The sequence below is a fragment of the Kogia breviceps genome, chromosome 20, assembly GCF_026419965.1.
Source record: "Kogia breviceps isolate mKogBre1 chromosome 20, mKogBre1 haplotype 1, whole genome shotgun sequence".
Lineage (NCBI taxonomy): Eukaryota > Metazoa > Chordata > Mammalia > Artiodactyla > Physeteridae > Kogia > Kogia breviceps.
The window spans coordinates 6,389,921-6,417,013 of NC_081329.1; the positions used below are offsets into that span (position 1 = coordinate 6,389,921).

At 45.0% G+C, this 27,093-nt stretch overlaps 1 protein-coding gene and 1 long non-coding RNA gene across 3 annotated transcripts in view; one reads left to right on the forward strand and one right to left on the reverse strand.

Annotated features, from left to right (window-relative positions):
• MCPH1 (microcephalin 1) overlaps positions 1-27,093 on the reverse strand; it is a 211,819-nt gene that overhangs the window by 178,081 nt on the left and 6,645 nt on the right. Inside the window, 5 exon segments of the mRNA XM_067022552.1 lie at positions 1,181-2,353; positions 3,824-3,913; positions 7,321-7,464; positions 8,623-8,737; positions 11,721-11,808. Of these exon segments, the coding sequence (XP_066878653.1) occupies positions 1,181-2,353; positions 3,824-3,913; positions 7,321-7,464; positions 8,623-8,737; positions 11,721-11,808 (1,610 nt within the window).
• Positions 4,347-6,297, forward strand: LOC136793328 (uncharacterized). Of its 2 annotated transcripts, none has more exons than XR_010838479.1 (3): positions 4,347-4,628; positions 4,941-5,069; positions 5,388-6,297. It is a non-coding gene; the product is annotated as an uncharacterized lncRNA (long non-coding RNA). The 2 variants fall into 2 exon arrangements; XR_010838480.1 differs by having other exon boundaries at positions 4,941-5,060.

Genomic DNA, 27,093 nt, shown 5'->3' on the forward strand with positions numbered 1-27,093 from the left:
AGGGAAGCCCAAGAACAGGATATTCTTAGCCACCAAAATAATCCCGTACACCCACTGTTTTATATTAATTTTAGGCTTGACATGATTTTAAAATAAATATTTTGAAAACACATACTAACCCTAATGGAACATATAGTTTTATGTCAAATTTTATATATTTTATAAATATATAATAAAGCTTTATATATATTAGAAAGCTCAGACATAAAAAGAAGGTTAATGATATACAAATTAAATTCTTTTTGTGAGATGGTTTTGGGGAGTTCATACCTAAGGAAAAGATATGCAATACATCTGTGATTATATTTCAATCCATATAACTTCTCCAACTTGAAAAGGGTGGTTAAAATGATTCAAGGAGTAGAGAAATAATGAAGAATAAACTTGGCCTTATCGAAATTTTAACCCCATCTTTAGGTGAAGATGGTTTACGTTCAAGATTTCTTCACTTTTGATTGCTGAAACCTGTCTGTGCTTATAATCAGAAAGTGCAAAATTGTTGCTACTTTTGCTGTAATGACATAGTTCATTACTATGGTTACAATTAAATTACAGATAGGAATATATCTATTTAAATGACATGCTTAAAGCAAATAAAAAGAAATCTAATAAGGCCTGTTACAATGAACTATTTACTTAAACAAAATACTTAAAAAATTTCTTCATAGCTAACACTGCCCAGTTTCTTCAAAAACAAATATTGGTAACTTATTTCCATATTTATCTTTTCTTAACAGAATGAGTGGCTTACACTCAATTTCCTTCTAAAATAAACAGCCTCACCATTACAAACGGATAGTTTTAAAACACTCCGCTCGCGTGCATCTCTGCACAGCGGTGCTGCAGTGACAGGCTGCACGGCAACAAGGAGACGCACTCACTCCAGTCCATTGCTCACACAAGACATCCAGACACCACTTTCTCTTTTCACCTCTAAGACTTAGAGAAATGTATTCCTAATAACAGGTTTGACCAAGGAACCTAGAAATTCCACGGAGCCATCTATTCCTCAAGAAGTTAAAGAATTTATCGCTGTAAATATCAAACATACATTCTTTAAAGTTTAAAAGAAGGGAAGAAAGGAAACTTTGATTACGAAAACGTCGTGATAAGCGTGGAAGACGGACACACCACGGCGTCTCCTTATAGTGGAGAGACTGGTAACGGGAGATTCACGTACTTTCACTACGTCCTCGGGGTAACTCTTCCCTTGCCTCCGCAGACTTTTCCACATCACAGTCGCCTACAAAGTTCAGCTTATCATCACTTTGTGCTTCACCTTCAGGGGAATTCACCATTTTAGAAGGAGTATCTTCTTTCTGTGTGCTTTTTCCGTCAATCCATCCTTTCGCTTCTTTACTGCTTCCTTTCAAAGGAGTAAAATCACCTCGATGTCCCTTCTGAGGAGTGAGTCCGTCGAGGGTATGGGGAGAGCCACTCCCGCCCGGGCGGGCGCCCCCCCGTCTCTGAGCCTCGGCCCGGGGACGGTCCCCGGGGGTCCCTTCGGTAGCAGGCGTTCCCTTAGAAGTCACGCTGCTCAAGCCCGGATGAGCTGCATAGTTTGCAGGCTTCTGGAGACAGAAGCCGCCCTTCACTGTTGAGTCGCTACCATCGGCCGACCTGAGGCTTCTGCCGATGCAGGAAAAGTCAGCCCTTCCCAGGAGGCAGGTCCTCTCTCTCCTGGAAAGGCTCCTCATGCAGTGGAGGAGGGCAGGGCTGGCGGGTGGCTGGACCCCGGGGAGGAGGCTCTCCAAGTCCCTCTCCTTGAGATTATCGGGAGAAAAGTAATCGTCGTACGGGGACCCCCCGCGGCCCAGAGTCCCCACGGCAGAGCCGCTCGTGGGCTGCGGGCTGCTCTCCGGCAGCAGACGGGGCGCGGGGGGCCGCCCGAGAGGCCCCCTCCTGCTCAGCCTCTCCCCTGGGGGTGGGCTGGAGCTCGCCGACACCCTTCTTCTCGTGGCTGAGGGGCTCTGGGGACATGAAGGGCCCCTGGGGCGCTCCTCCTCTGTTACAGATGGCGTAGGAGACAGGCCCCTCTTCTCATCAGACACCCCCTCAGCCGGCTCCCGCACTGGCTTCACGTCTGGGGTGATGACCTGGCCTGCAGCGCCCCTCTGCCGGTGGGTGTCTCCCTTGGAAAGACTGCCCGGGGACTGGTGAAGGGTTAACCGACCAAGGGAACCGCGAGACACTGGCAGACGGACACTGCTCGTTTTCAACACAGCTGAGGAAGCATATGCAGCGCTTTTACTTTCATCAAGGAATCCTCCCAATTTCCTCTGCTGAGTCCCACATCCAGAGCTGCCACAAAGATCATCAAAAGACAACTGTAGAACACCAGCAAAGGAGTCCTCTGGAAAACATTAATAAAGAATCAACTTTTTAATGGTTTACATTATTATAAAACGAATTCTCAGTCCGCCCACAACGTGATAAAGTGATACTTCCTAAGCACAGCTCCCGGTTCAGAAAGGCATCACCCACACCCAGTTCTCATGGCAGGTGATGACACCCTCCTGGCCGGCGTTTCTAACCAGGGGACCCGGGCCTCCCCGTGGGCGTGGAACACGATGGGGTCGGAGAGGGAGAGGTGCTTTGGATGCTCACACGCCCGGGCGCCTCGCTCCACGAAGAGCGTCCGCACCCCGTCACTAAAGCCTCGAGGGGGCCGGCAGCCCTGGAAGGAAGGACCACGGCGTTCAGGCTCTAGTCGACCGCGATGAACTCGGCTGCCCAGACTCGCTGCCGCCTGCCGAAGGCCTCACTCTGTATTTATATTCCGGGAGCCGCCTGGCGTATCTCGGGGTTCTGACTCTCCGCACATCTTCTGACACGTTGCTCGCGGGCAACGCGGAGCTCTGCCTGGCTCCCGAAAGCTGTGTTTATGCTCCCCCTGCTCCAACGCTCTCACCTGGATAAACACCACCCTTACTTCGAAACCCACCCCGGACGTCAGAACCTCTGCAAATCCTCCCAGACTTCACCAGCTCTGGTCACACACGTCCTCCTCTGCCACAAAGAATTCCACCCAAACCTTTAAAAGCGTGTGTGTCACCGCCCTGTACTTATACTCCTATCTGCCCCACTCCCTAGCCCAGAAGCCCCCAGCACAGACACTGCTTTCTGGACTCTGGAGCCGCTGGCCCAGCACTGGCTCCTCCGATAGGGGCTCGGCACTGGCTGAACAGAGGGAGGGCCCCCAGTTTATAGAAAGTCCACACCAGAGGCAACAGAGGTGTCTTCACTTACTGACATCACTAAGGCTCTACTTTTGAAGAGGGAGGAGAGGGGCAGCCCCCAGGGAGCAGAGAGAAGCCCAGCGGGCAGGTGGCGCTGCGTGTCTCTAAGTCAGCAGCTGGAAACATAGGACGTGTTTAATTTTAGCAGCTGAATAAGCTCAGCTCACTTTTCAAAAGGCTGGCAAGCAGCATGACACGGCCTAAGAGAGCAAATTCTGAAGTCAGACTGCCTACTTTGAAGCCCGGGTCAGCCGCTCACGAATGGTGTGAGCTCTTACGAGCTGTCTGACTCCTCTCTGGCCGGGCTTTCTCACCGGCAGGAGGGGGACAACGACAGGGCCTGCATCACGGGGCTCACGGGAGAATCAGATGAGATACAGACACGCGAGCAGCGCCCACAGCACAGCCAACGATGAAACTGAGCTAGTTACTGTTGTCGCTTGTTTCCAACTTACAGGCAACACATGCATCAAGTATGAAATAAAAAGATGGCGATTACTTAAGATACGGGGTTTTCAATGCACACCAAAGAGATTAAAGAATAAACCATGCACAAAACGAAGCTTTTGTAAAAATAATTTTACCTGAACACAAAGTATCATGTGAAAGGTTCAAAGGTGCTTCATACAGAGAGTTAATGGTGTTATCGTCAGACTTTGCAACCATCTGGGAAGCTGAAAACATAATCAAAACTCCTCATTAAATAACAGCTCTGATCTCTGGTAATAGATGAAGCCAATACTAGGTCCACTCACTCCACTCTTGTGTCACTGACACACACACACACACACACACACACACACACACACACACACGACTTATTCCTAATATGTGCTATTCTGGACTTCTTACTCAAATCTATTACAGATGATGAGAATCCTTAAGATATAACTTATACAAATCATACCATAAAAAAGGCACAGAATCCTAGGATAGTAAAAGTTGGAAGAGCTCTTGGAAAGTCGGCTGGCCTAGACCTAAGCAGAAGCTCAGTACGGATAAAGAGAACCTTTCAGTCAGTCTCACTGCTCGATGATCAAGGCTTTTTTCATGATGACCACAGACAGCTGCCTCTATGACCAGAGCAGCGGCTCTCAACCGGGGGCGGCCTGATGCCCGCAGATGCTGCTGGGTGTCGCAGGCGGGGCTGGGGTGGACGGCGAGCCGTGCTGCCGGCATCTAGTGGGCAGCGGCCAGGGACGCTGTGGACCCCTGTGCCAGGCACAGGACGGCCCCGGCAACAAAGAACTACGCAGCCCCAAGTGTCCGGAGTGTGGGGGCTTCACAGAAAAACATCCAGATCAGTGATGCAACAGCTAAGGCCACAGGCATCACCTTCAAAGGCTGTGCATGCAACAGACCAGAAACGACAGAGATCTCGGTCTCACGGTCAGAGATGTTTTTTTTGTTTTTTAAAAAATTAATTAATTAAGTTTTGGCTGCGTTGGGTCTTCGTTGCTGCGCGAGGGCTTTCTCTAGTTGCAACGAGCAGGGGCTACTCTTCGTTGTGGTGTGCGGGCTTCTCATTGCGGTGGCTTCTCTTGTTGCGGAGCACGGGCTCTAGGCGCATGGGCTTCGGTAGTTGTGGCTTAAGGGCTCTAGGGCACAGGCTCAGTAGTTGTGGCACACGGGCTTAGCCGCTCTGCGGCATGTGGGATCTTCCCGGACCAGGGCTCGAACCCGCTTCCCCCGCATTGGCAGGCGGATTGTTAACCACTGCGCCACCAGGGAAGTCCCCAGAGATGTTTTTTTGAGGAGACTTAAAAGGATACACTTCTGAGAAAATTTGGGCAAACGATGAGAAAATGAGAATCATCCGAGGTAAGAAAGGTAAGCACACAGATAACATTTTCGACTGCTGAATTTAAACTTAACTGCAGGAGGCAGTTACGTAGCAGAATTAACGCTGCAGAGTAGTGGAATAAAGTTCAAGGCAAATTAGTCTGCACACATATATAATGATGCGTCGAAACAATCTGTACAGTCCCCTGGAACACTGCTCGTTACCTCGCTCAATGGCCATTCCCAGCTGCCTCTCACAACAGACCTTGATTTTATGAGTGCAGACACACAACCTAGTTAAGGCCACACTTCGGTCTTGCTTGCAGTGCCCTGTAGGTGACTTGTATTTTGTATCCTACTTCCTAGGCTAAAACTACTGCAGTGCCCTCAGCTATGCCATCCTGAATGCCACTGGCCATTTTAAGTTAAACTGGCAGATGAAGTTAGACGTACAGACACAAAGAACTGCACTGCACTTCTTGGCTCACCCGGAGCGGCGCTTTGCCTGTGTAGCTCCTGGGCCATAAATGGCCGCACTCGGCTTGCAAGCAGGAGGAGCCACAGGACGACACTCTGGCCGGCGGAGCTCGGCGGCGGCAGGAGGCAGGCGCTGGCGAGGCTGCTCACAGGGAGCCGGCCGCAGGGAAGCCAGGCAGGAAGTCGGGGGCCCGCCCCTCAAGACACCACAGAACAGCCTCCCCAAACCCGGCCTGCCTCCTGCTTCGGGAGGACGGAGAAACACAACTGTACCTAAGTGCAGCCATCGGTTTCTGCATTTATCTGTTATCGGCGGCCACAACTAACCTTAACTGATACACGTGCCCATTGCATAAATACACAGGTGTAAATTCAGGACAGATGAAACAACTAACCTTAAAAATAAACCATACAAGTAATAGCAGAAAATACAACAATTTTGAAACCTTGTGGTGGAGGAGTTCTAAGCATCACAGGAATCCTAGACGCCAGAAGGAAAAGACAAACAGAACAGATTTGTCTACCTGAAACGTAATATTTCTGTTTCTCAAAAGTCACTGCGTTATGACAAACAACAGAGTTCGTGTATCTTACTCAATCTAGTTTCCCAAGGGTGTGAAACTGAAGTTCTTATAAACAACTGGCAAAGGATAAAATGGCACAAACTTTTTGAAGGGCCATCTGACAATATCTACCAAAACTTTAAAATTCTGCCTTTATGAATTATTATTGTGATCGATACATGAAATACAGAGGAACGTAAAGATCCAAATAGAAGCATGTCCACTGCCGTGTGGGTTATAACAGTAAACAGTGGGGGGGGGGGGAAGCCTTATGTCCAGAGAGGAAAACGGTTACATAAAAAACAAGAACCACCATACCGTGTAGTTTAAAAAGAATAAAAACTGCAGCGCTGTTTCTAATAAAGAAAAATTGGGGGAATTCCCTGGTGGCCCAGTGGCTAGGACTCCTGGGGCCTGCGGTTCTATCCCCTCCCTCATCGGGGGACTAAGATCCCGCAAGCTGTATGGCGAGGCCAAAAATTTAAAAAAAAAAAGAAAGAAAAAATGGAAAAATATCCACCAACAGACAGATGATTCAATATCAAAACTCTAGACTACTATGCAACATCTTTAAAAAATAAAAATTAAAAAAAGATGTATATGTCCACACCAACACACTTCTCAGTAAAAAAGGAAAGCTGAAAATAAGAGGTATGCCATGATCCAATTTAGGTAAAGTTATACCACGACAGAGGAAAATACAGAAGCCTTATCTTTTTCATGTATACACAGACATGTGACCTACTGAAAAAGATCTGGAGAAACACATCAACATAAAACACGGGTTACCCAGGGGCAGAGGAGAATGAGGTGGGAATCAAGATGGATGTTTACTACAAACGATGTACTACTGGTCAACGTTTTATGAAAATGTGCCTGTATATTACTTTAAAACTTTCAAGATAAAAGAAATAAAGGAAAACATAAACTAAGCATTAGATACTTAATCTAAAGCAAACTCCTTCAAAAGAGGGGCCCAATTAATTTTAAAAAAAGGAAAAATCCCAAATATATGAAAAATTACAAAGGAACAACAGGATTTTAAACCTGGAGGATACTACATACCCAATATACTCTTTAAAAATCTTAATAAAGCATAAGATTTTCTGGAAGAAAATATCAAAGTCTACGCTGATAGAGGTAAAAAAAATGATTATAATCTAAATAAACTAAAATGTCTATGTAAAGGGAAAAAAAAAAACCCTTTCCACAATTTATTCACCTACTTCGTAATTTCCATCGTATGAAGTGTCACTTACAGGTGGGGGAAAGATTCTCCCGTTTCTCCTTCATCTCCTGCAGTCTCTTCTCCATTGCACTGTGGTGGCCACTGCAGATTTTAACTGTGGGACTGTACACCAAGGAGCCATTAGATTCAAACAAGAGAACAGGAACATCATGATCTGAAAAGAAACAAAAATCCAGTTTTAATCTCAAAAAAATGCCCTCCTCCTTCACCAATATGATTCCTCTTAAGGACACCCCTCGTCCCCCACTCCAGGGGTTCCTCTTCTCTTCTGACAGACACACACAAAGACCCGCACATGAACTCGGCGGCAGGAAGGGGGTCGCGGGCCCTTGAGCCACGAAGTGAGCGGCTCAGTGGTGGGGTGAACAGCGGTGTGCTTCCTGGAATCCACACCTTGCAGGCAATGAAAGGACTTCAGGACCCTGACCACCTGTCCCCCCCGCCTTCAAAAACAGACCACAAATCATTCAATAGCCTCTCCGTCGCAACTCTTAGGCCTGCACAACTTTTACTGCACTTCTGGCAATATGCAGACACACGTTAGCTGAATCTTTAATACCTCACAGTTGTAGTTTTTAAAACACAGTTCAGACATAAATTTGGTCTTTTTAAAATCTATCATTACCATTTTGCTGAATTCTTTTCCAATACACCATCGCCGGTGCAGGAAAGATGGACAAATGGCAGAGGTATGAAAACTGGCAGCAGAGAGGGGCAGAGCTGAGGCGAGGCTGCGGGACAGGCAGACGGGACAGGCCGTGGTCGGCTGCAGGACGCGTGAGGTACAGGATTTTATCCTAAGTGTCTTTTCCTTCAGACGACACTGAGGACCGTTAAAGCCCGGGTGGGGCATCCACGTGAGCTGGGAGGTACACCCTTCTGACTGAAGCAGGGAGGTGGAGGCTAAAGACACAGCAGCTGGAAGGCCAGCCAAGGAGCTGCTGGACGCCCACAAGGGCTGCTGCAGGCTTGGGCAAAGAGGGCAGAGGAGGAGTTGGGAGACCACTTCAGAGCAGGTCTGGGGTCCAGGGGGGTGGGAGGCACCAGGGCGGACAGATGCCAAGGAGAACTCCACGTCTGCCTGGGGCGGCAGACCAGACGGTCACGCGGGATCTGTCAGGGCGGCGCCAGCATGGCACCGGGAGAGCTGATTCATCAGGCAGCCGTACGACCGGGCGCAAGAACAAAGGGTTCAGTCGATGTCCTGGAAAGGCGTCGGGCGGCACCGTGCAGGCCAAAGGCTCTGCCCAGTCCTGGTGCTTCAGGAGTACAGACGCCAGCACCAGGGACTGACCTACGCTCCTCAGCTTACCCAGAGTGTTTTTCTGCTGTTGCAGCTCTTCAGCCATTTTCTCAAACTTCTTTTGCAGTCTTTTATCATTCTCTGGTGTTTTAGGGATAAAATCTTTGGGCTGCATACACTTGCGCTGTACAAAAAGGACATAAAAATAATACTGTATTGTGATTGTGTAAGACAGGAAGAGAACCCTTACATACACATTCCTGATATCTTTTGTAACATCCATAATACAACCTACTTAAAGAGATATTTCTTCACTATATGTGAATTTGTAATATTTATTCTTCTATAACTGTAAGAATATGGACAGAATTTTCAGACTGAATAAAGAGCTGCACACTAAGTAGCTATGTCTTCGAAGCATTTTCAGGACCCCAGCATTCTTAGTTTCCATGAAGATTCTTAAAATTAGTCTCCTTTTCCTTATTTTCTGCTTTTACGTCTATCTCCCCCCTCCCTAAAAAGTCATGACACAGTAATAAAACACAAAAGTAATTATTTTATAACCACCAAAGAAGAGAAACATTATTTAATCTTGTCTGTCTTTACATCAGAGCAACTCCATTCAGCCGGTAAAAAACAAAACCCGTGACCACATGTCCAAAGTGTAGGGAATAAGGAAACCTCGGACACGCGATGTCCGGGTCACCGTCTCACCCTCCCGTCCTCGCGTCTCCTAGCACTTTTTAGACCGCAGGCCCCCAGGTCTCCAGCAGAAGAGCCCATTTGGGCAGGTCGTCACCGTAAATACAAAAGCTGAGCTTGACACCGACTCCACCTACGGTTTCTCCTACACCCGAGGGTCTCTGAAGGACGCTAGGGAAGCGTGTCTTCTGTCCAGGCCTCTTTAGGCGTCCAGCCCGTGTGTTCAAATGCGTGCCAGTCTAAAGGAAAAACTTCTTAGACATTCAAGGCTGCTGCTACGCTGTGCTCTTGTTCAGCACCCTGCTCTGTTAGTAATGCACTCATTCATCACTTAACAAAAATGTTACTGTGTGTCAGTCACTGGTCTTGAAACAAAGAAAGATCCTTGCACCAGGGAGCTTATATTCTATGAAGGAGTGACAAAAAGTACACACAACAAATAAGGAGACCTACGTCGGATGTGTGTTGGGAGGATTCGTCCGGCAGGCCTGGAGCTGGCCTGAACTGCTTTTGCCGAAGTACCTGGACGGCACGCAAGGCACTAATTAACAGTGTTGCTGTGTAACTATGGGCCCCTGGCACTCAGGGCGTTTGTGCCCCCAAAGCTCGTCAACACCGCCCTTCACCAGTGGGAGGGCCCCGTCGCCGGCAGAGGTAATGCAGTCAGAACCGGGGCAGGGGAGCAGCAGGCGCTCTGTGGACTCAGAAGCACTGCCACGCGGGGCTCTGGGCACTTCGTGAGAGTCTGGCTGCCCGCACTTCTGCGGTATGTTAGCAGGGGGCAAGTACTCTAACTAAGGAAACAGCAGGCCGGGGGCTCAGGACGGCGGGCACGGTGGAAGGAGCTGCCACCGCAGACAGGGGAGTGAGCGCTGCTTAGCGAGAAAGGGCCGGCAGTGCACAGCCCCGCGGAAGTCAGAGAACCGTCTGTGGACGGATGGGGGGACGTGTGCTCCAGACAGAGGGACAGACGATGCAACGGCTCTAAAACACAAGCAAACGTGCTATGCCTGAAGAACAGCAAGCAAGAGGGTCAGGCTGGCAGCACAGTGAGGTGAGCAAAGCAGAGACCCTCCCCAGAGACCAAAAGAGTAAGGTCTGGAGTCAGGTGTAATCTGCAACTGCGTCTGGAGAAAGGAGGCAAGGGGATGCTTGCAGGGACTAATAAAACCTTAAGTGGTGAAGGGTACGAGCAGACAGCGTTAATGCTTCAGATCAGGGAAAAGTTTACAAGATGAATAATATCCAGCATTGGTCAGTGTTAAGAAAAAGTACTCTTGTACACAGCCGGTGGAACTGTCAGTCCCTTTCCAGATATTCTGCTTGGAGAAATAAACTGAAATACACCACACCAACAACATACTTGGTAAAAATCGTCAATGGTATAAGGGTGCATGAATCCAAGACACGTTCACGCTGTTTAACACAAAGCAGAGGAAGTGGAGCCACGTACACACACTGACGTGAAAACACGTGGTTAAGGGAAGAGGAAAAAGCAACCCACCAAACAGTACACGTGACGTAGCAGAACCTCTTTCCCTCACAGCACGTGTACTGAAGACCATCTGACCGGCAAGGACCCAAGTCAAACTGAAAAGTGCTTCTTCGGAGGGAAGGGAAATTAGGAGCGATGTGCCTGACCTGTGTTCACTCGGCGTAGACCAGCTGCTGCTGGCCTACCGCACAGTCACGAGACGTGCCATGTCACTACCGCCCGACACAACCTGGATGGAGACAAGCGGGTTTCCATCATTGCACGCGTGTGTTCCGGCTTGTCTGAGACGAAATGTGATGGAGACACAGGATTTACTCTTTCAGAAAACTTGCAGATATCCACGGGAATGTCTTCCCTGATCTACAGCTCTCCTCTGCCTCACTCAGCGTGGAGAAAGTCTGTAAATCTTCTCTCCAACAGGGATTCTCACGTGACAACAGTGACTGATGTATCACAGTGAACAGTTTACCCTCAGATACAGAAATCAATTAAAACTTTTAAATAATAAAAAACCAAAAGGGTTATGGTTCAAATGTGAACCAGACCTCAAAGAAAAGCAGCAACTTTATATTTGCACAGATTTTCTGTAATAAATAACTGTGTACACTCGGCTATTTCTGCCTCAGACTTTTGAGATTTTCCAGCCAAACAGATCAAATGAATTTCACTACAGACGTTAACAACCTGACTCCTGAAGCAGTTACCAGAGCACCTGAAAGGGTGCTGCTTTCTTGGCAACTTTTAGTTCTCCTTTGGGCAAACAGTCTCTTCCATTTATCACAAACTACATCAAAGCATTCATGGGACAAAGCTCCATAACTCATTAAAAAGTGCTGTGTGAGAAGAATAATACCATCAATAGCAATATTAAGACAACTCTTGAATATACTTCTACAAGTTTTATTTTCTAAGAAGAAGAAAATGAATAAATTGATGACTGCCGGAGTCCACACTGAAGCCCCGTACTCACTTTTTTTTTCATTAGGCTTGGCAGGTGTTCGTTGGGATGAGCTGCAGGGAACAGCGATTCCTCAATGTGCACTCCAGCTGTCCTGCATCTGTGTGATCAAAAGGAACGGTGATGAGCACGGTCCCATTAGAGTCACACAACGTTAAATCTGCACACGTGTCAGTTAGCGATGAAAGAAATCCCTACACAGGTCATTCTAATAGACATATCCTTTAACATACGTACATTTATTACCAAACACGAAAGGCAATACAAATTCAATTTTCCAAAACCTTCTCTATTTGGTGCTTTTAAGTGTAAGAGCAGAAGGGAAGTGAGAGGCAGGTACAGGAAGTACAATTTTTATGCAATAATTTGAGACCTGCGACACTCGAAAATGATCACTGTGTGGCACTCGTAAAGCACATGCTATTATTAAATGCACAATTTAAAAGTAAACAGGCCATAAGGTGAATAATCGAGAGCTAGAAGGTCCTAAAGAAACTGAAGCCCTGCAGAAGCTTATCTGTCCTCCAAAACCAAGTTCTCCTTCCTGTGTGTTTCTGTCAAGGCACCACCACCACCTGGAGACCTAGCTCTGCAGTCCCAGCTCCCCTGAGCTGTACCTCCTGCTTCCACAGCCCGTCTGTCCTCACATCTGCCACTTCCCCTCCTGCATCACCCTTCACCTCCCTACCTGCCTGGGAACCCCTCGACCATTACCCACTTCTAAGCATTCAGCTGCTCCAATCTAAACAATTATAATGACTTTCTAAATGATCTCCTTCCCTATGGTTTCTCCTCTTCTAATTCATTCATATAATACTGAAACATTAATCTTAAAACATTTTATTCATCTCTCCATAACCCAGATCAATCACTCCCGTGTTTACAAAATCATGTCACCAATCTAAGTCTTTTTAAAATAAGGCCCCTAACCCCGTCTCCAACTTACTTCATAAGACTATTACTGTTCAACATTTAGTATACAAATAATAGCTGAAAACATAATACAATACAGTGCAATAAAAAAAAAGAATGAGGGGCTTCCCTGGTGGCGCAGTGGCTGGGAGTCTGCTGCCGATGCAGGGGACGCAGGTTTGTGCCCCGGGCCGTGGCCACTGAGCCTACGCGCCCCGGAGCCTGTGCTCCACAGCGGGAGGGGCCACAACAGTGAGAGGCCCGCATACCTCAAAAAAAAAAAAGAAAGAAGCAACTCTATCCCTAGTGATACAGAAAGGTCTCTAAAATAAGAATGAAATGTGCATGTGTACAATATCATACAGTGAAGTATTTCTCACTTTAAGACAAATCTGGAAGATGCACCAAAATGTCAACAGCACTCACCAGCTGTGGATCTCCAAGTCTGAACACAGAAGACGCCTGACGTGAGGTTGAAACTACTGCTATCATGATAAGAGTGCATCCCCTGTCTGTCCCACTCCCGGCCCTCAAGAGCACACGGCGGAGCTGAAGCTAAATGACATGAGTCATCTCCACACAGCAGATGCAGAAGCAGATATGAGAAGATATTAGAATGCCACTGTCTTCTATTAAGCCAGGCGTGAAAGACATTTTCAAAAATGTAAAAAAAAAAAAAAAGAGCAGGCAGCACAGTTACTGGGATGCGAGAAGAACAGCGAGGTGGGCCAGAGGCCGACGGCACGGGCGGCAGGACAGGGCCAGCAAAGGCTGCAGGTCAGAGGCCACCAGCAGGCTGCATCGGATGAGGACGCAGGTCTTCTGTCTGGAGGAAGAGCCGAGACAAAAGCACGGCGAAGTGAAGAGGGTGACAATTTCGGGAAAACATCCAGCATTCGGCTTGAGTGAAGTGAATGAACAGGAGCCAGGAGACCAGTGACAAAGATGACACCCTCGTCCTAAGGGCTCCAGGGCCCAAGAAGGTGTCAGGGGCCCTGGACAGGTCCCTCTGAGGGACGAGTTCCAGGGCAGGGACACCAAGACCAGCCAGGGCTCGTGGGGTAAGGGACGCCAAAGATTTCAGCAAAGCTGTGGGGCTAGGCTGGGGAGCCATAACTGAGCAACACTTGGGAATAAAAGCAGCGTACGCCTGACCTCTGGTTACATCTGATGGGCCGAGCACATGTCTCTCTCCTCCCCCCACCAAACCCCAATCAAATGACAGTAAAGGAAAACAAAAGGACACAAACCAACAGAAGTAAAGGGTAGGTAAGAGAGAATCTGGGGGATTGAAAAACAAACTGGAAACCCCAGCCTTGCAGCTGGGGGTGGTGGGTTGACCAGAAGCGTCCGGATTCTTCTCCTTGCACCTCAAGGGAGGCCAGGGTGGGTCTGAAGAGCAGCAGCTCTACTCCTAACTGCTGCCCCCCACTCGCTCCTCCAGCAGAGCAGAGGCGATGGGTTCTGTTCTCAGATGCCGTGGACCGAAGACACACTGGACTAAGGACACCAGGCCCAGCTCCGGCAGGACAAAGATGTGCAGGAAACAAAATGTATTTGTGGTGCATTTTCAGATTCAGCTAAAAACCACTTTCACAGTCACAATAACGTCAATAAAACTACCGATTTAATTGATTGCGTACACTGGAATAATGAGAGGATTAAGAATCACGTGGGTGGCGGGTGGAGAGTATTGTACACGCGGTAAATCCATGTACATGGGGACGTCGGGGTGTGTCCCCCAAAGGCAGCTAGTTGGAAAGCTAGCCTCACCTCCACACCAAAAAGTCATTAGACAACATCAAAAACGAACATCAAGGCAGCAGTGGAGCCACAGCAATGAGGAATCCGGAGGTAAGTCAGAGCTCTAGAAAGAGCTGCAGGAGTGAAAAGGTGATGCCTCCAGAGAACAGGAACGGGGGATAAAAAGAGACTAGTGTTTTCGCTGTAAGCCTTGTAAGACGGGCCGATTTTCCTCTCTGCGGTGTGTGTGGGACCCAGCTCTCTCTTCCTATCAGGACAGCAGTGGGAAACTAAGCATCCTGATTCAAAGGGTTCTGGCTTACACAACAGGCAGGAAAACGGCACCACAGACCAAGACAGAAGATGGAGTTTAGAAGCGGTTAGGAATGCATTCAGTTCTGGACGTATTTAAACCCAGATGACTCATCCAAGCAAATCCACCTAGCAGGCAACCCCTTACGTGTAGCTCAGACGCTTAGGGGATGTACTAGCATAAAGACAGATGTGGGTAAAATTCTAATCCCTCACCCCGGTCCTGAAGGAGCAAGTCTCTGTCCCAAAGCTTCCTTTTCTCACTAGACTCCAGCCACTGACCCTCCAGCACTGTCCTGCCTCGGGCCAGACCTTCTGCTCCCAGGACACAGTCCCCCAGTTCAGGGAAAGACTAGCTCCTTTGCTGTCTTTTTTGCCTCAGCTCAAAGCTCCCCACTGACTCCAAGAGCCCCCCGCCCCCCCCCCAAAAGCACTCTGCCCAAGCAGGGCAACCCACTCCAGGGGGCCTCCTGTGCCCTCCAGGGCCTTACAAAACCTTTCTCGCACTTACAAAACTTGTCTTCCTCATTAAAAGTATGTTCCGGGGAGGCAGTAAATATGTCTGTCCAGTTAGAGCTGTAACCCCAATGTCTGGCAGAGAGTAAGCACTCAAAAATATTTTCTGAATAATGAGTAATTTGTAGAAAGACAGACACTGTTGAGCTCTTTATCTTACACCATACGTGTACACACACCAAAAAGAAAAAGAACAAGGAAAAATTTTAAAAAAAGCTCAAAACAGATCATAGAACTAAATGCAAAAGCTAAACCTAAAGCTCCTAAAAGAAAATGCACGAAAAAATTCATGCTTCTGAAGCAGGCAAAAATATTCAGATAGGATGTTAAAACATAAAGCACAAAAGAAAATGAAAAACTGGACTTCAACATAACAAAAAATTTGTATAGTTTGAAAGACACAATAAAGAAAACAAAAGTCTCAGACTGAGAGAAAATAATTACAATATGTGAATCTGACCAAAGAAATTAGTATGTACAATATACAAAAATCACATACAACTCAATATCAAGAAGACAAAAACCCAATTAAAAAAAGAAATGGGCAAAAGATTTATACCGAAGACAATACACAAAGATTCACTAAGCACATTATCTTATGCTCAGCACTCGACATCAGGAAAATATAATTAAAACCAGATGAGATCCTCACATTTATGGTTAACTGATTTTTGACAAGAGGGTCAAGACAAGTCCCTGGGGAAAGAACAACGGAAGTCTTTTCAACAAATGGGGCTGGGACAACTGTGGGACAACCATACAAGAAAGAAGACATGAGATCCCGACCTCACACCACACACAAAACTAACTCAAGATGGACAAAACCCTCAGTGTAAGAGCCGAAACTATACAATTCTTAGAAAAGAGGTAGTAAATCTTTGTGATCTTGGATCTGGTAATAGTTTCTTAAATGACACCAAAGCACAAGAAACAAACAAAAATAAATAAGCTGGACTTTATCAAAATTAAAATCTTTTTGCTTCAAAGGAAACTCTAAAGGAAGTGTAAAGACAACGTACAGAATGGAAAAAAATATTTGCATATCGTATACAATATGGATATATGTGAAACAGCCATACAACGGAATACTATGTGATCATAAGCAATGAAACTCTGACACAGGCTACAGTATGGATGGATCTTGAAAACATTAGGTCAGGAGAAAGAAGCCAGGCCCAAAGATCATACTGTATGATTCTGTTTACATGAAACATCCAGAACAGGCAAATCCACGGGGACAGAAAGTAGACTAGTGGCTGCCTTGGGCTGGGCGGCATAGGGGGATCAGTGATGCAAAGGTTTTGTTCTGAGGTGATGAGAATGCTTTCAACTGCTTGTGGTCGTAGCTGCACAGCTCTGTGAGTATATTAAAAACCACTGCACTGTACACTGGCTGAAGTTTATCCCAAAAAACTGCTACAAAAAAAAAACAAAAAAAACCCACACATGAATACCACTATACAGCCCCTAGAAAAGCTAAAATTAAAGACTGACAAACTCCAAGTGCTGGTGAAGACTCGTGCCCTGATGGTAGGAACGTAAAGTGACACAACTGCCTTGGAAAACAGTCTGGGTGATGACCCAGGAGCATGAGATATACAAGGTCACACACACAACTGCTCACGGAACTTTAACGGTAACAATCAAACATTGAAAACTACCCAAACGTCCATTAACAGATGAATGGGTAAACAAACTAGTATATCCATGCACTAGAATACTATTCTGCTATAAAAGAAACGAAATTATTGATGGGGGGGGATGATGGATAAATCCATGTTTAAGTGAGTGCCACGTTTATCAGGCACTCAATCAAAATCTACTGAACAAACAGAAAAAGCTCACCAGCTGCATTTCTGCTTTTCTTCTGAAATGTACAGTGATGACATCATCCCCCCATCTAGCGGTTAGGAAGAGAAGAGTTTCAAGAGATGCCCCTAAAAGCAGGACGAGCCTTTCACCTCCGTCTTCTGGCTGCCCCTCTCAGAGCCCTGGGCTCAGCCCAGCACGCGGGCCCTGCCCTGGGAAGTCCTGCCTGGGATCCGGGGCCCAGCGGTGGGGCCTGCGGCACTGCCCGCCCCACCCTCAGGACCGGCCACGCCAAGCCTGGTCAGTAAGTCATTCAGCACAAGGGTCTTAACGCCCAGCAGAAGGGCAGGGCGCTAAGGGGAGACGAAAACCCGGGACTACAGGGATGGCAACTTTGAGGGCGCGCCGGGCTCCAAGCACACAGTCCTGACCGAGGGATCAGGGCTCGTCCCCACCCCTACCGGCGGCGCGGGGTCACAGAAGTTCGGGGGGCGGCGCTGCGGGCAGAGCACCGACCGCTGACGGCGCACGCGGGGAGCAGCCGGCCCGCTGGGCGCCACAGCCCGCGGCCTGGATCTGCGCTCCAGGCTGCTTGCTGGAAAGCGACCAGAGGAGAGGCAGGATTTGACAAGGCCCTACGGGGAGAAAAGAAGCTTAAGACCCGGATTTGAGGGAGGGGCACTGGAGGGCAAACGCGGGAGCAGAGCGCCGGCGGCCCCCAGGAGCTGGAGCAGGGTCCGGGGCGCGCGTCCCCCGGGTGCCTGCGCGACGCGCACCGCAGCAGCAGTTCGGCCCCCGGCCCCCCCGCCCCGGCCCGCCCCGCCCGCCCGGCCAGGCCCCGGCCTCTCCCAGGAGGGGGCACATCACCATGCCCAGCGCTGCTCACCGGTCTTCCAACCAGAGCGTGTGCGTGCCGGGGAGACACGAACGCCTTCCGAACAGGAACCTGAGGGACGGCGAGAGCTCGAGAGCTTGCGGCAAGAAACCTTCCCAGCCCCACCCCCGCTAGGTTCCTCCCGAGCACTGCCTTGAGGCCTCGGTTCCCGAAGGCCGGCTGCTCTCCACCCGCAGCCCCGACTGCCCAGGCCACGCTGACCCCCGCGGCCCCTCCGCCAGGAGCCCCCGGACGCCCACCCCGGGGCCTTTGGATTTGCCGGTAAAAGGCCGACCACCTGCATCCTGAACCGTATCAGAGAACACGCTGGGGAAATAAAAACCCCTGGCGCAAAGTAGGGACGATTTATGTGACTGGTGGGATGACCCGCCTCAACTTGCCAAATCCCAGTCAGTACACATGCCTTGGTCTATCACAAATACTTCTGACAACAGTGAAAGAAGGCTTTAAACCGAAGCATCCTGGCCAGGGCTGTAGCTCAGACCCCTGCAGAGTGGGGTGGGATTCGACTGCCTTCTCCGCCTCCCAAGTGCTGCGTCAAATGCTGCGCAGACCAAGGGGCACCCAGGACAGCAGAGCAAGTGTCTGGCGCTCAAGTGGCCTTTTCCCCACACGTGTCAAACAGCAAAACCGCTTCGCAATGCCATGTCGTGAGCTGGCGGGAAAGGCATCTTTGGGCTGGAATCGCAGGTATCCGTGGGAACTCACAGACTTGCTATACACGGATGGCTGCAGAAACAAATGCGTGGCACAGATACAGGTACGTATCACCACCTCTGCCCACGAGAAGGCGTGGGACCAGCACCCCTTGGCAATGAGCATGCCTACCACCCAGATTTTGGACTCAAGCACTATTTTTCCATTAAAAGGAACCAGGGCTCCTTGGAGAAAAGGCTGCATGCAGGGCTGGGAAAGAGAAAGTACAAGCTGAGCCTGGACTAAATTGTGCCAGAAGAGAAAAGAAGTGTCCAGGGAATGATGGAGAAATGATAAAATAATGACAATGACAAAAGTCAACTTGAACGGGCTACCACTGGCCAGCGGAGGACAATTCAAACCTTAAAACAGCATCAAAGGCAGGAAAGCCGAAGACAGGCCGAGGAAGGGCTCCAGGGGGAGAAAGACGGGGAGATGCAACAACCAGACTCAACGTGGGTTTCTGGGGTGGAGTCGACGGCCATCAAGTGTGTGACCGGAACAGCCGGTGAGATCAGCGTGGGCGGCCGCGTTGTGGCTGTGCAAGGAAACGTGCTTGTGTGTAGGAAGCACTAAAGCCAGGCGTGAGGGGCAGACTCTCAGATGCGCAGGGATGTCGCCTGAGAACCGTCTCCCCAGTTATGTTTGTCTGTGACTGTTTAAAAAATGCAACTTCAACAACCTTCTCCAACTGAACGTAGAGGTGCTGGTCAAGCTGACCTTCATTCCTTTCACCTTTATTTCTTCTTCCTTCAGTAAGGTTTGTGTCCAAAGGAAACATCAGAATTTTATCAACTGGGTTACAGCTATCTGCTCTTAGAAAGAACACACCCAGAAATAACCCAACAAAACGGGATTCTAGTGACACCTAGTGACCTTATGTATTTCATGAAAGTTCACATCCTCAGTGGAAAACACGAGCAATGGTCTGCACGGGCAGTTAACTAAAGAAGAACGGATACATGACACACAAAAAAAAGGTCAGCTTGCCTATTACCTCCAAGTTCTGTCAAAGGAAGTTCAAGCTCACTAAAAATCAAGGCAATGCAAATGAAATCAACTTTATCATTTCACCTACAAAGTAGGAAAGATTAAAAAGTCTGATAACTCACACTGTTAGAAAGAACGGAATTTGGCACATTCTTTCCAGAATGTAACTTGATAGCATCTATCAAAAGCTTAACTATGTAAGCCCTCTGAACCCAAAAGTCCATTTTTGGAATTTAAACCTATACAAAGACTTATACCTCTGCAAGAAAGTAATGTACACAAAGGTTCAATGTTGCTCTATTTCTGATTGGAAAGAAACAGAAGAAAGAAATGGAAAACTTCATACTCATTAATAGGAGATAGGTTACATAAATTACTGGGTATCTATTATAAAAGACCAATATATGTTTTAAAAAACAAGATACACCTCTACATAAAAACATGGAAAAATGTTCTCTCTTATACTGTTAACTAAAAAAGCATATGTGCGTTCCATGAAAAAAAAAAAACCCTATTTACTTGGATGTATATATATAAATGTGAGTGTATACATGCACAATTACAAATTTTTTATATGCTCAGTAAAAAAGAATCTGAAACTATAAACTCCAAATTCTCAGTGGTAGGTTTCCCCCAACTGAGGGGAGTGCTGGAAGATAAGGCATAAGGTAGATTAAGTAGGGATTTTTCACTTTAAAAATAGTACACATTTAAATATAGATATATTTAATTCAAAAGAAAGTTTGTTTTCAATATAGCAGAAGGAAATCTAAAAATCAGTAATTAATTGTATCTAATAGTTAAAATCTGATTGTGTTACAACAAACAATAGTAATAAACAAGAAAGAAAAGAATTTGTATTAAAAATGTGATTCAATTCATTTTAAAGAGACCTTAAGAGATTGCCTTTGGGTACAGTTACAGTTATTTTGTAGTTTCTATGAGCCCCTTGAGCTAAGCAGTGGCAGAGATGAGAAAGGGGGTAAAGAGGAAAGAAATTAGGGAACAGACCAGCAAAGGAACAGGATAGCAGGAGAAAAACTGTTGGTGAGAGGTCCCATGTCAGGACTGGCTGGAGGCCTCACTTCAGGACAGGAGTGCCCAGCTGTCAGGTTACATGTTCGCCCAAGCTTCTCCATTAACTTCAAGCTTTCAGTAAACGTCTATTTTTCCATACCCACGTATCCATACAACCTTTTACTTGTGGCTCTGATATCTCCTCTGTTCATGAGTTGTTGGGACAAATACTTCCTGAGCACCTACTATGTGTTAGGTGCTTAGTGGAAACACAACTACAGAAGACAACAAACATGGAGGCTGTGCGTACAGTTTACATCATAACGGAAAGACCAAAATGCATGATTTGGTAGGTAGATAGACAGACACACAAATGAACAAATAAGTTATACCAGCACAAAAGAGTAACAAAGGAGGCTCTACTATAGATGGGAGGACAGAGAGAGCACTTCAGGGAAGTTGACCCTGAAATGGGACACATATGAAGGAGCTAAGGCCAAAACAGGGTGAAGCAGAAGGAGAAGGAAGCAGAGTCAAAATGGTTGAAATACAAAGCAGGTAAAGGAGGACCAACATACATATAATTTAAGCCCTTGAAGAAGAAAAGCAAAGCAATGGAACAGCATAATACTTAAATCATCCAAGAAAAATTTTCAGAAATAAAGATCTGAATCTCTTGAAAAGGCCAATCTAGAATTAGAATGATCAATTAGATCAATTAGAGACACAGTAAGACAAGACCATTAAACTGTAAAAGAAAAAAAAAAAATCCTTACAGCCCCCAAGCAGAAAGAAGAATTTACAAGGAGAAAGAAATTAGACTGGCACCAGATGCTTCAAAAAGAACATACTAAGTTCCACTGTGTTTATTCCTAACAAACCAAATCTCCCACAACTAAATACACTATGAACCATAAGCCACACATTCTGGAAATACCAAAAAACCCCTCCAACTACCAGAAGGCTTTGGAGGCTAGGGAAAAAAAACCAAAAACAAGCAAATTTTGAAAGAAAGCAAAAAAAAAAATTCTGGGGCTTTACCCTGAAGTAAAACATGACAATCTCTATGGCAGTGGTAGTGATGGGCAGCTGCTGTCTTGGCCAAAGGAACTGGGTATAAAAAGCCCAGGCAGCTAAGGCCACCAGGAAATGATGCAAGGATCCAGGAAGCAAAAAACCAGAGAAGGGGAACCTCAGATTCGGAGCATAAAAGTTCAAGTCCCTGGCGGACCCCTGATATACATGTCCATGGGGCAAACAAATAAGCCTGCAGCTAAGGCTTGAACTGAACAAATCCAAGCAATGCCCAGCACAGGTTGTAAAATGACAGTCCACAGTTTACAGCTAAACAATTCAACTGCTTGCTTAAACAAAATCAATACCCTTTGGTGTAACAGAAAAGAACCCAGAGTCTATATAACATTTACAATGCGCAAAATACAACCCAAAGTTGTTTTATGGAATAGTCAGGACAAGGAAAAAACAATCAACAGCCAGCCTCAAGATGCTGAAACGACCAGACAAGGAATGGCTATAACTATCCTCCACCAGGGAATGGAAGACACACTTGTAATGAAACACAGAGAAAGCAAAGATAGGAAATCTCAGCTGAAAAACAAAACACACAAACACAAAAAAGAACCAAGTGGAAATGTTAGAACTGAAAAATATCTGAAATACATTTAATTAATGGACTGAATGACAGAATGGAATTGATGGAAAAAAGAGTCAATGAAATTGAAGGAAGATCAACTTGGAGAGAAAAAAGATGACTGAAAAACAATAAACAAAAACCAGGGCAATAGGGACAAGTGGGAAAATTTCAAAAACTTTATCACACAGGAGGGACTGGCAAACCCTGGCCCACAGGCCGCCCCGCCCACCACAAGGTTTTGTAATAAAGTTTTACTGCAACACAGCCACACCCATTTGTTTGTTCTTCTCCAGGGCTCTTTCCACACCAGGGCAGGGAGCAGCTGAATAAAGACCATGCAGCCCACAACTGCCTATCTGCCCCTTTACAGAAAAACTTGGCCAATTCCTGATATGCAGCTAGAGTAGTACCAGAAAAATAGGCAGGAAAGATATCTGAAGAAACAACGGCCCAAACTAATCACGTTTTTAGAAAAAAAAATGTATAACCTCATACATTAAAAAACTCAGCAAAATCTTCACAGAATAAGTTAAAAAGCACCACACTTAAGACACTGACACTTTTGAAAACCAAAGATAAGGAGAAAAACCTGAAAGAAGCCAGAGATAAAGGACACATTACTTGTAACGCAGAAATTATTTGAAAGAATACAGGCTTCTCATGAGATACCAGAGGACAGAAGACTCTGGGAAAACACCTTTAAGCAGTTGGGGGAAAAAAAAAAAACTGTCACCCTGGAATTCTATATCCATTGAGAATACTATTCACAAATGATGATGGAATAAGGACATTTTCAGATGGAGAAAACCATGGAAATCTATTGTCATCTGATTAAAAGAAATGCTAGACTGCCAGAATTGAAGGGAGAAATAAACAATTTAGCAATAACATTTAGAGACTTCAATACCCCAATTAGTAACGGATAGAAATGGGACTTCCCTGGTGGCGCAGTGGTTAAGAATCCGTCTGCCAAGGCAGGGGACACGGGCTTGAGCCCTGGTCAGGGAAGATCCTACACGTGCGGAGCAACTAAGCCTGTGCGTCACAACTACTGAGCCTGCGCTCTAGAGCCCACGAGCCACAACTGCTGAAGCCCACGCGCCTAGAGCCCATGCTCTGCAACAAGAGAAGCCACCGCAATGAGAAGCCTGTGCACCACAACGAAGAGCAGCCCCCGCTCGCCACAACTAGAGAAAGCCCGCGAGTAGCAATGAAGACCCAATGCAGCCAAAAAGAAATAAATATATTTTAAAAAATAGAACTAAACAGATCAAGAAACAAACAAGAAACTTATAAAACAGTATAAACCAACTAGATCTAACAGATATCTATATATGGAACATTCCATCCACAACAACAGAATGAATACACATTCTTATCAAGGGCACATACAGCATTCTCTGGGCCAGATCAAATGTTAGGGCATAAAAACACGTCTCAACTACTTTAAAAAAAAGAACTGAAATAATATAAAATATGTTCTCTACCCATAACAGAATGAAATTAGATACCAAAAACAGAATGAACTTTGTAAGGCTCACAAATACGTAGAAATTAAACAAGAAGCTACAAAATAATGAATGGGTCAAAGAAGAAATCACAAGAAAAAATGGTATACTTTGAAGTAATTGAAAACACAAACACAATATACCAAATTTCAAGAGATGCAGCTAGAGCAATGCTCAGAAGGAAATTTATAACTATAAACACATATTAAAAAAGACTGAATATTTCAAATGAATAATCTATTGTTCTACCTAAAGAAATAAGAGCAAACTGAACCCAAACAAGAAGGAAATAATAATTATAGTGGAAATTTAAAAAGCACAGAAAAACAATGGAGAAACATCAACAAACCAAAAGTTGGTTCTTTGACAAAAATCAATGAAATTGAAAAGCCTTTAGCTTAGACTGATCAAGACAAAAAGTGATTACTAAAATCAAGAATGAATCACTACTGACTTTATCAAAATAAAAAGATTACAGAATACTACAAATGAGTATATGCCAACAAATTAGACAACCTAGATGAAGTGAATAAATCCCAGAAAGACACAAACTACTCAAACTGACTCAAGAAATAGAAAATGTGAATAAACCTATAACAAGAGATTGAATTAGTAATCAATAACCTTCCCACAAAAACAAGGCCAGGCCCTGATGGCTTCATTGAAGTTTTACCAAATGCTTGAAGAATTAACATCAATTCTTACAAACTTCAAAAGACAGAAGAACACATCCCAACTCATTCTATGATGCCAGTACTGCCTGACACCAAAACCAGAAAAAGTCATCACAAGTATTGACCAATATCCCTTATGAATACAGATGCAAAAATAAAAGTAAATAAAAGTACTAGCAAACTGATCCAGCAATTTTTTAAAAAAGTATACAACATAACCAAGCAGGATTTATCCAAGGAATGCAAGATTGGTTCACCATATAAAAATCAATCAATCGAATACACCACATTAATGGAATGAATGAAAAAAAAACCACATGAGTATTTCAATAATTGCAGAAGAATTTGACAAAATCCAACATCCTTTAATGATAAACAAACAAACAAACAAATACTAGGAATAGAAGGAAATTTCCTCTACCTGACAAAGGACATCTATAAAAAAAAAAAATCCAAAGTTAACATCACACTTTTTTTTTTTTTTTTAATTTTTTTTATTTTTTATTTTTTTTTTTTTTAACATCTTTATTGGAGTATAATTGTTTTACAATAGTGTGTTAGTTTTCCCTCTACAACATAACATCACACTTAATAGAGAAATACAGAAAGCTTTTCCCCAAAGACTGGGAGCAAGACAAGGATGGCTACTCTCACCACTTCTATTCAGCATCGTGTTGGAGATTATGGTCAGGGCAATTAGAAAAGAAAAGGAAATATAAGGCATCCAGATTGGAAAGGAAGAAGTAAAACTATCTCTATATACAGATTACACAATATTGTATACAGAAAATCCCAAGGAAATCACAAAAACACTTTGAGCTATAAACAAGTTCAGAAAACTTGCAGAATATAAGATCAACATACAAAAGTCAGTTACATTTCTATATTTTAACAACTAAACAATGAAACAATTCCATTTAAAAAAGCATCAAAAAGAAAAAAATTTATGAATAAATTTAACCTAAGAGGTGTAAGGTTTGCACCCTGAAAACTACAAGGCATCACTGAAAGAAATTAGACAGCCAAAAAAATGAAAACACATCCAAAGGCCATGGATTGCAAGATTAAATACTGTTACGATGGCAACACCTACCTAATTAAAGACTCGATGCAATCTCTATGAAATATTAGTTGCCCTTTTCTTCCCCTTGAAGTTGAAGCTAATCCTAAAATTCATATAGAATTGCAAGGTAATTGGAAGAGGCAACCAATCTTGAAAAATCAAAATTGGAGGAGCCACATTTCCCAACTTCAAAACTTACTGTAAAGCTACAGGAATCAAGACTGTGGTGCTGGCATAAAGATACACACAGATCAATGAAACAGAATTGAGAATCCAGATATAAACCCATGTATCTATGGTCAATTAATTTTCAACAAGGGTACCAAGACAATTGAATGGGGAAAGAACAGTCTATTCCACAAACAGTGCTGGGAAAACTGGACAACTACATGCAAAACAGTGAAGGTGAAGCCTTACCTCACACCACGTGCAAAAATTAACTCAAGTATAACTGCATACCTAAATGTAAGGATAAAACTATAAAACTTAGAAGAAAGCATAGGTGTGTATCTTTACATCCTGGGATTAGGCAATGATTTCTAAGATGTGACATTTAAAACACAAGCAACAAAAGAAATAAAATAGATACAATGGACTTACGAAAAATTTTAAAACTTTTGTGCTTCAAAGGATATCAACAAGACAGTGAAAAAATAACCCACAGAAAGGGAGAAAATGTTTGTAAATATTATATCTGATAAGGGTTATTATATCCAGGATAAAGAGCTCTTCTTACAACTCAACAAGAAAAATAACCCAATTAAAAAAAAATGGACAAAGTATTTGAATAGACATTTCTCCAGATATACAAAAAGCCAGTAAAACCACGAGAAGCTGCTCAACATCACTGCTCATCAAGGAAATACAAATCAAAACTACAGTGAGATACCACTTCACATTCATGACCACTTCACATTCACGACAATGCCTATAAACATGAAAGAGGGATAAAAACCCTCATACATTACTGGTAGGAATGTAAAATGATGCGTCCAATCCAAAAAGTAGTTTGGCAGTTCCTCAAAAAGCTAAACAAGTAGTTTCCATGCGACTCATCAATTTCATTCCTAGGTGCATATATACCCAAGAGGGTTGAAACTATATATTCACACAAAAACTTGTACACAAATGTTCACAGCAGCACTACTCTTAATAGCTAAAAAGGGCAAATAACCCAAAGGTCCACCTGCTGAAGGTAAGCAAAACATGGTACATCCTTATAAATCAGCCACTCAAAGGAATAAAGTACTGACACAGGCCACAACACGAATGAACCTCTAAAACACACGCAAGTGAAAGAAGCTGAACATAAAAAGCCGCACACTGTACGATTACGTTTACATGCAATGTCCAGAATAAGCAAATTCAGAGACAAAGCGTAGATTAGTGGTTGCCAGGGGGTGGGGCTGAGGGGACAGTGGGCAGTGACTGCTAACGGCTATGGAGCTTATTCTGGAGTGACACAAATGTTCTTGCATTAGGCAGTGGTAACTGCTACAAATCTTTGTGAACAGAATATATTAAAAACCACTGAACTATACACTCAAAGGGTGAGTTTTATGGCATGTGGACTTTACCTTAATTAAAAAAAAAAAA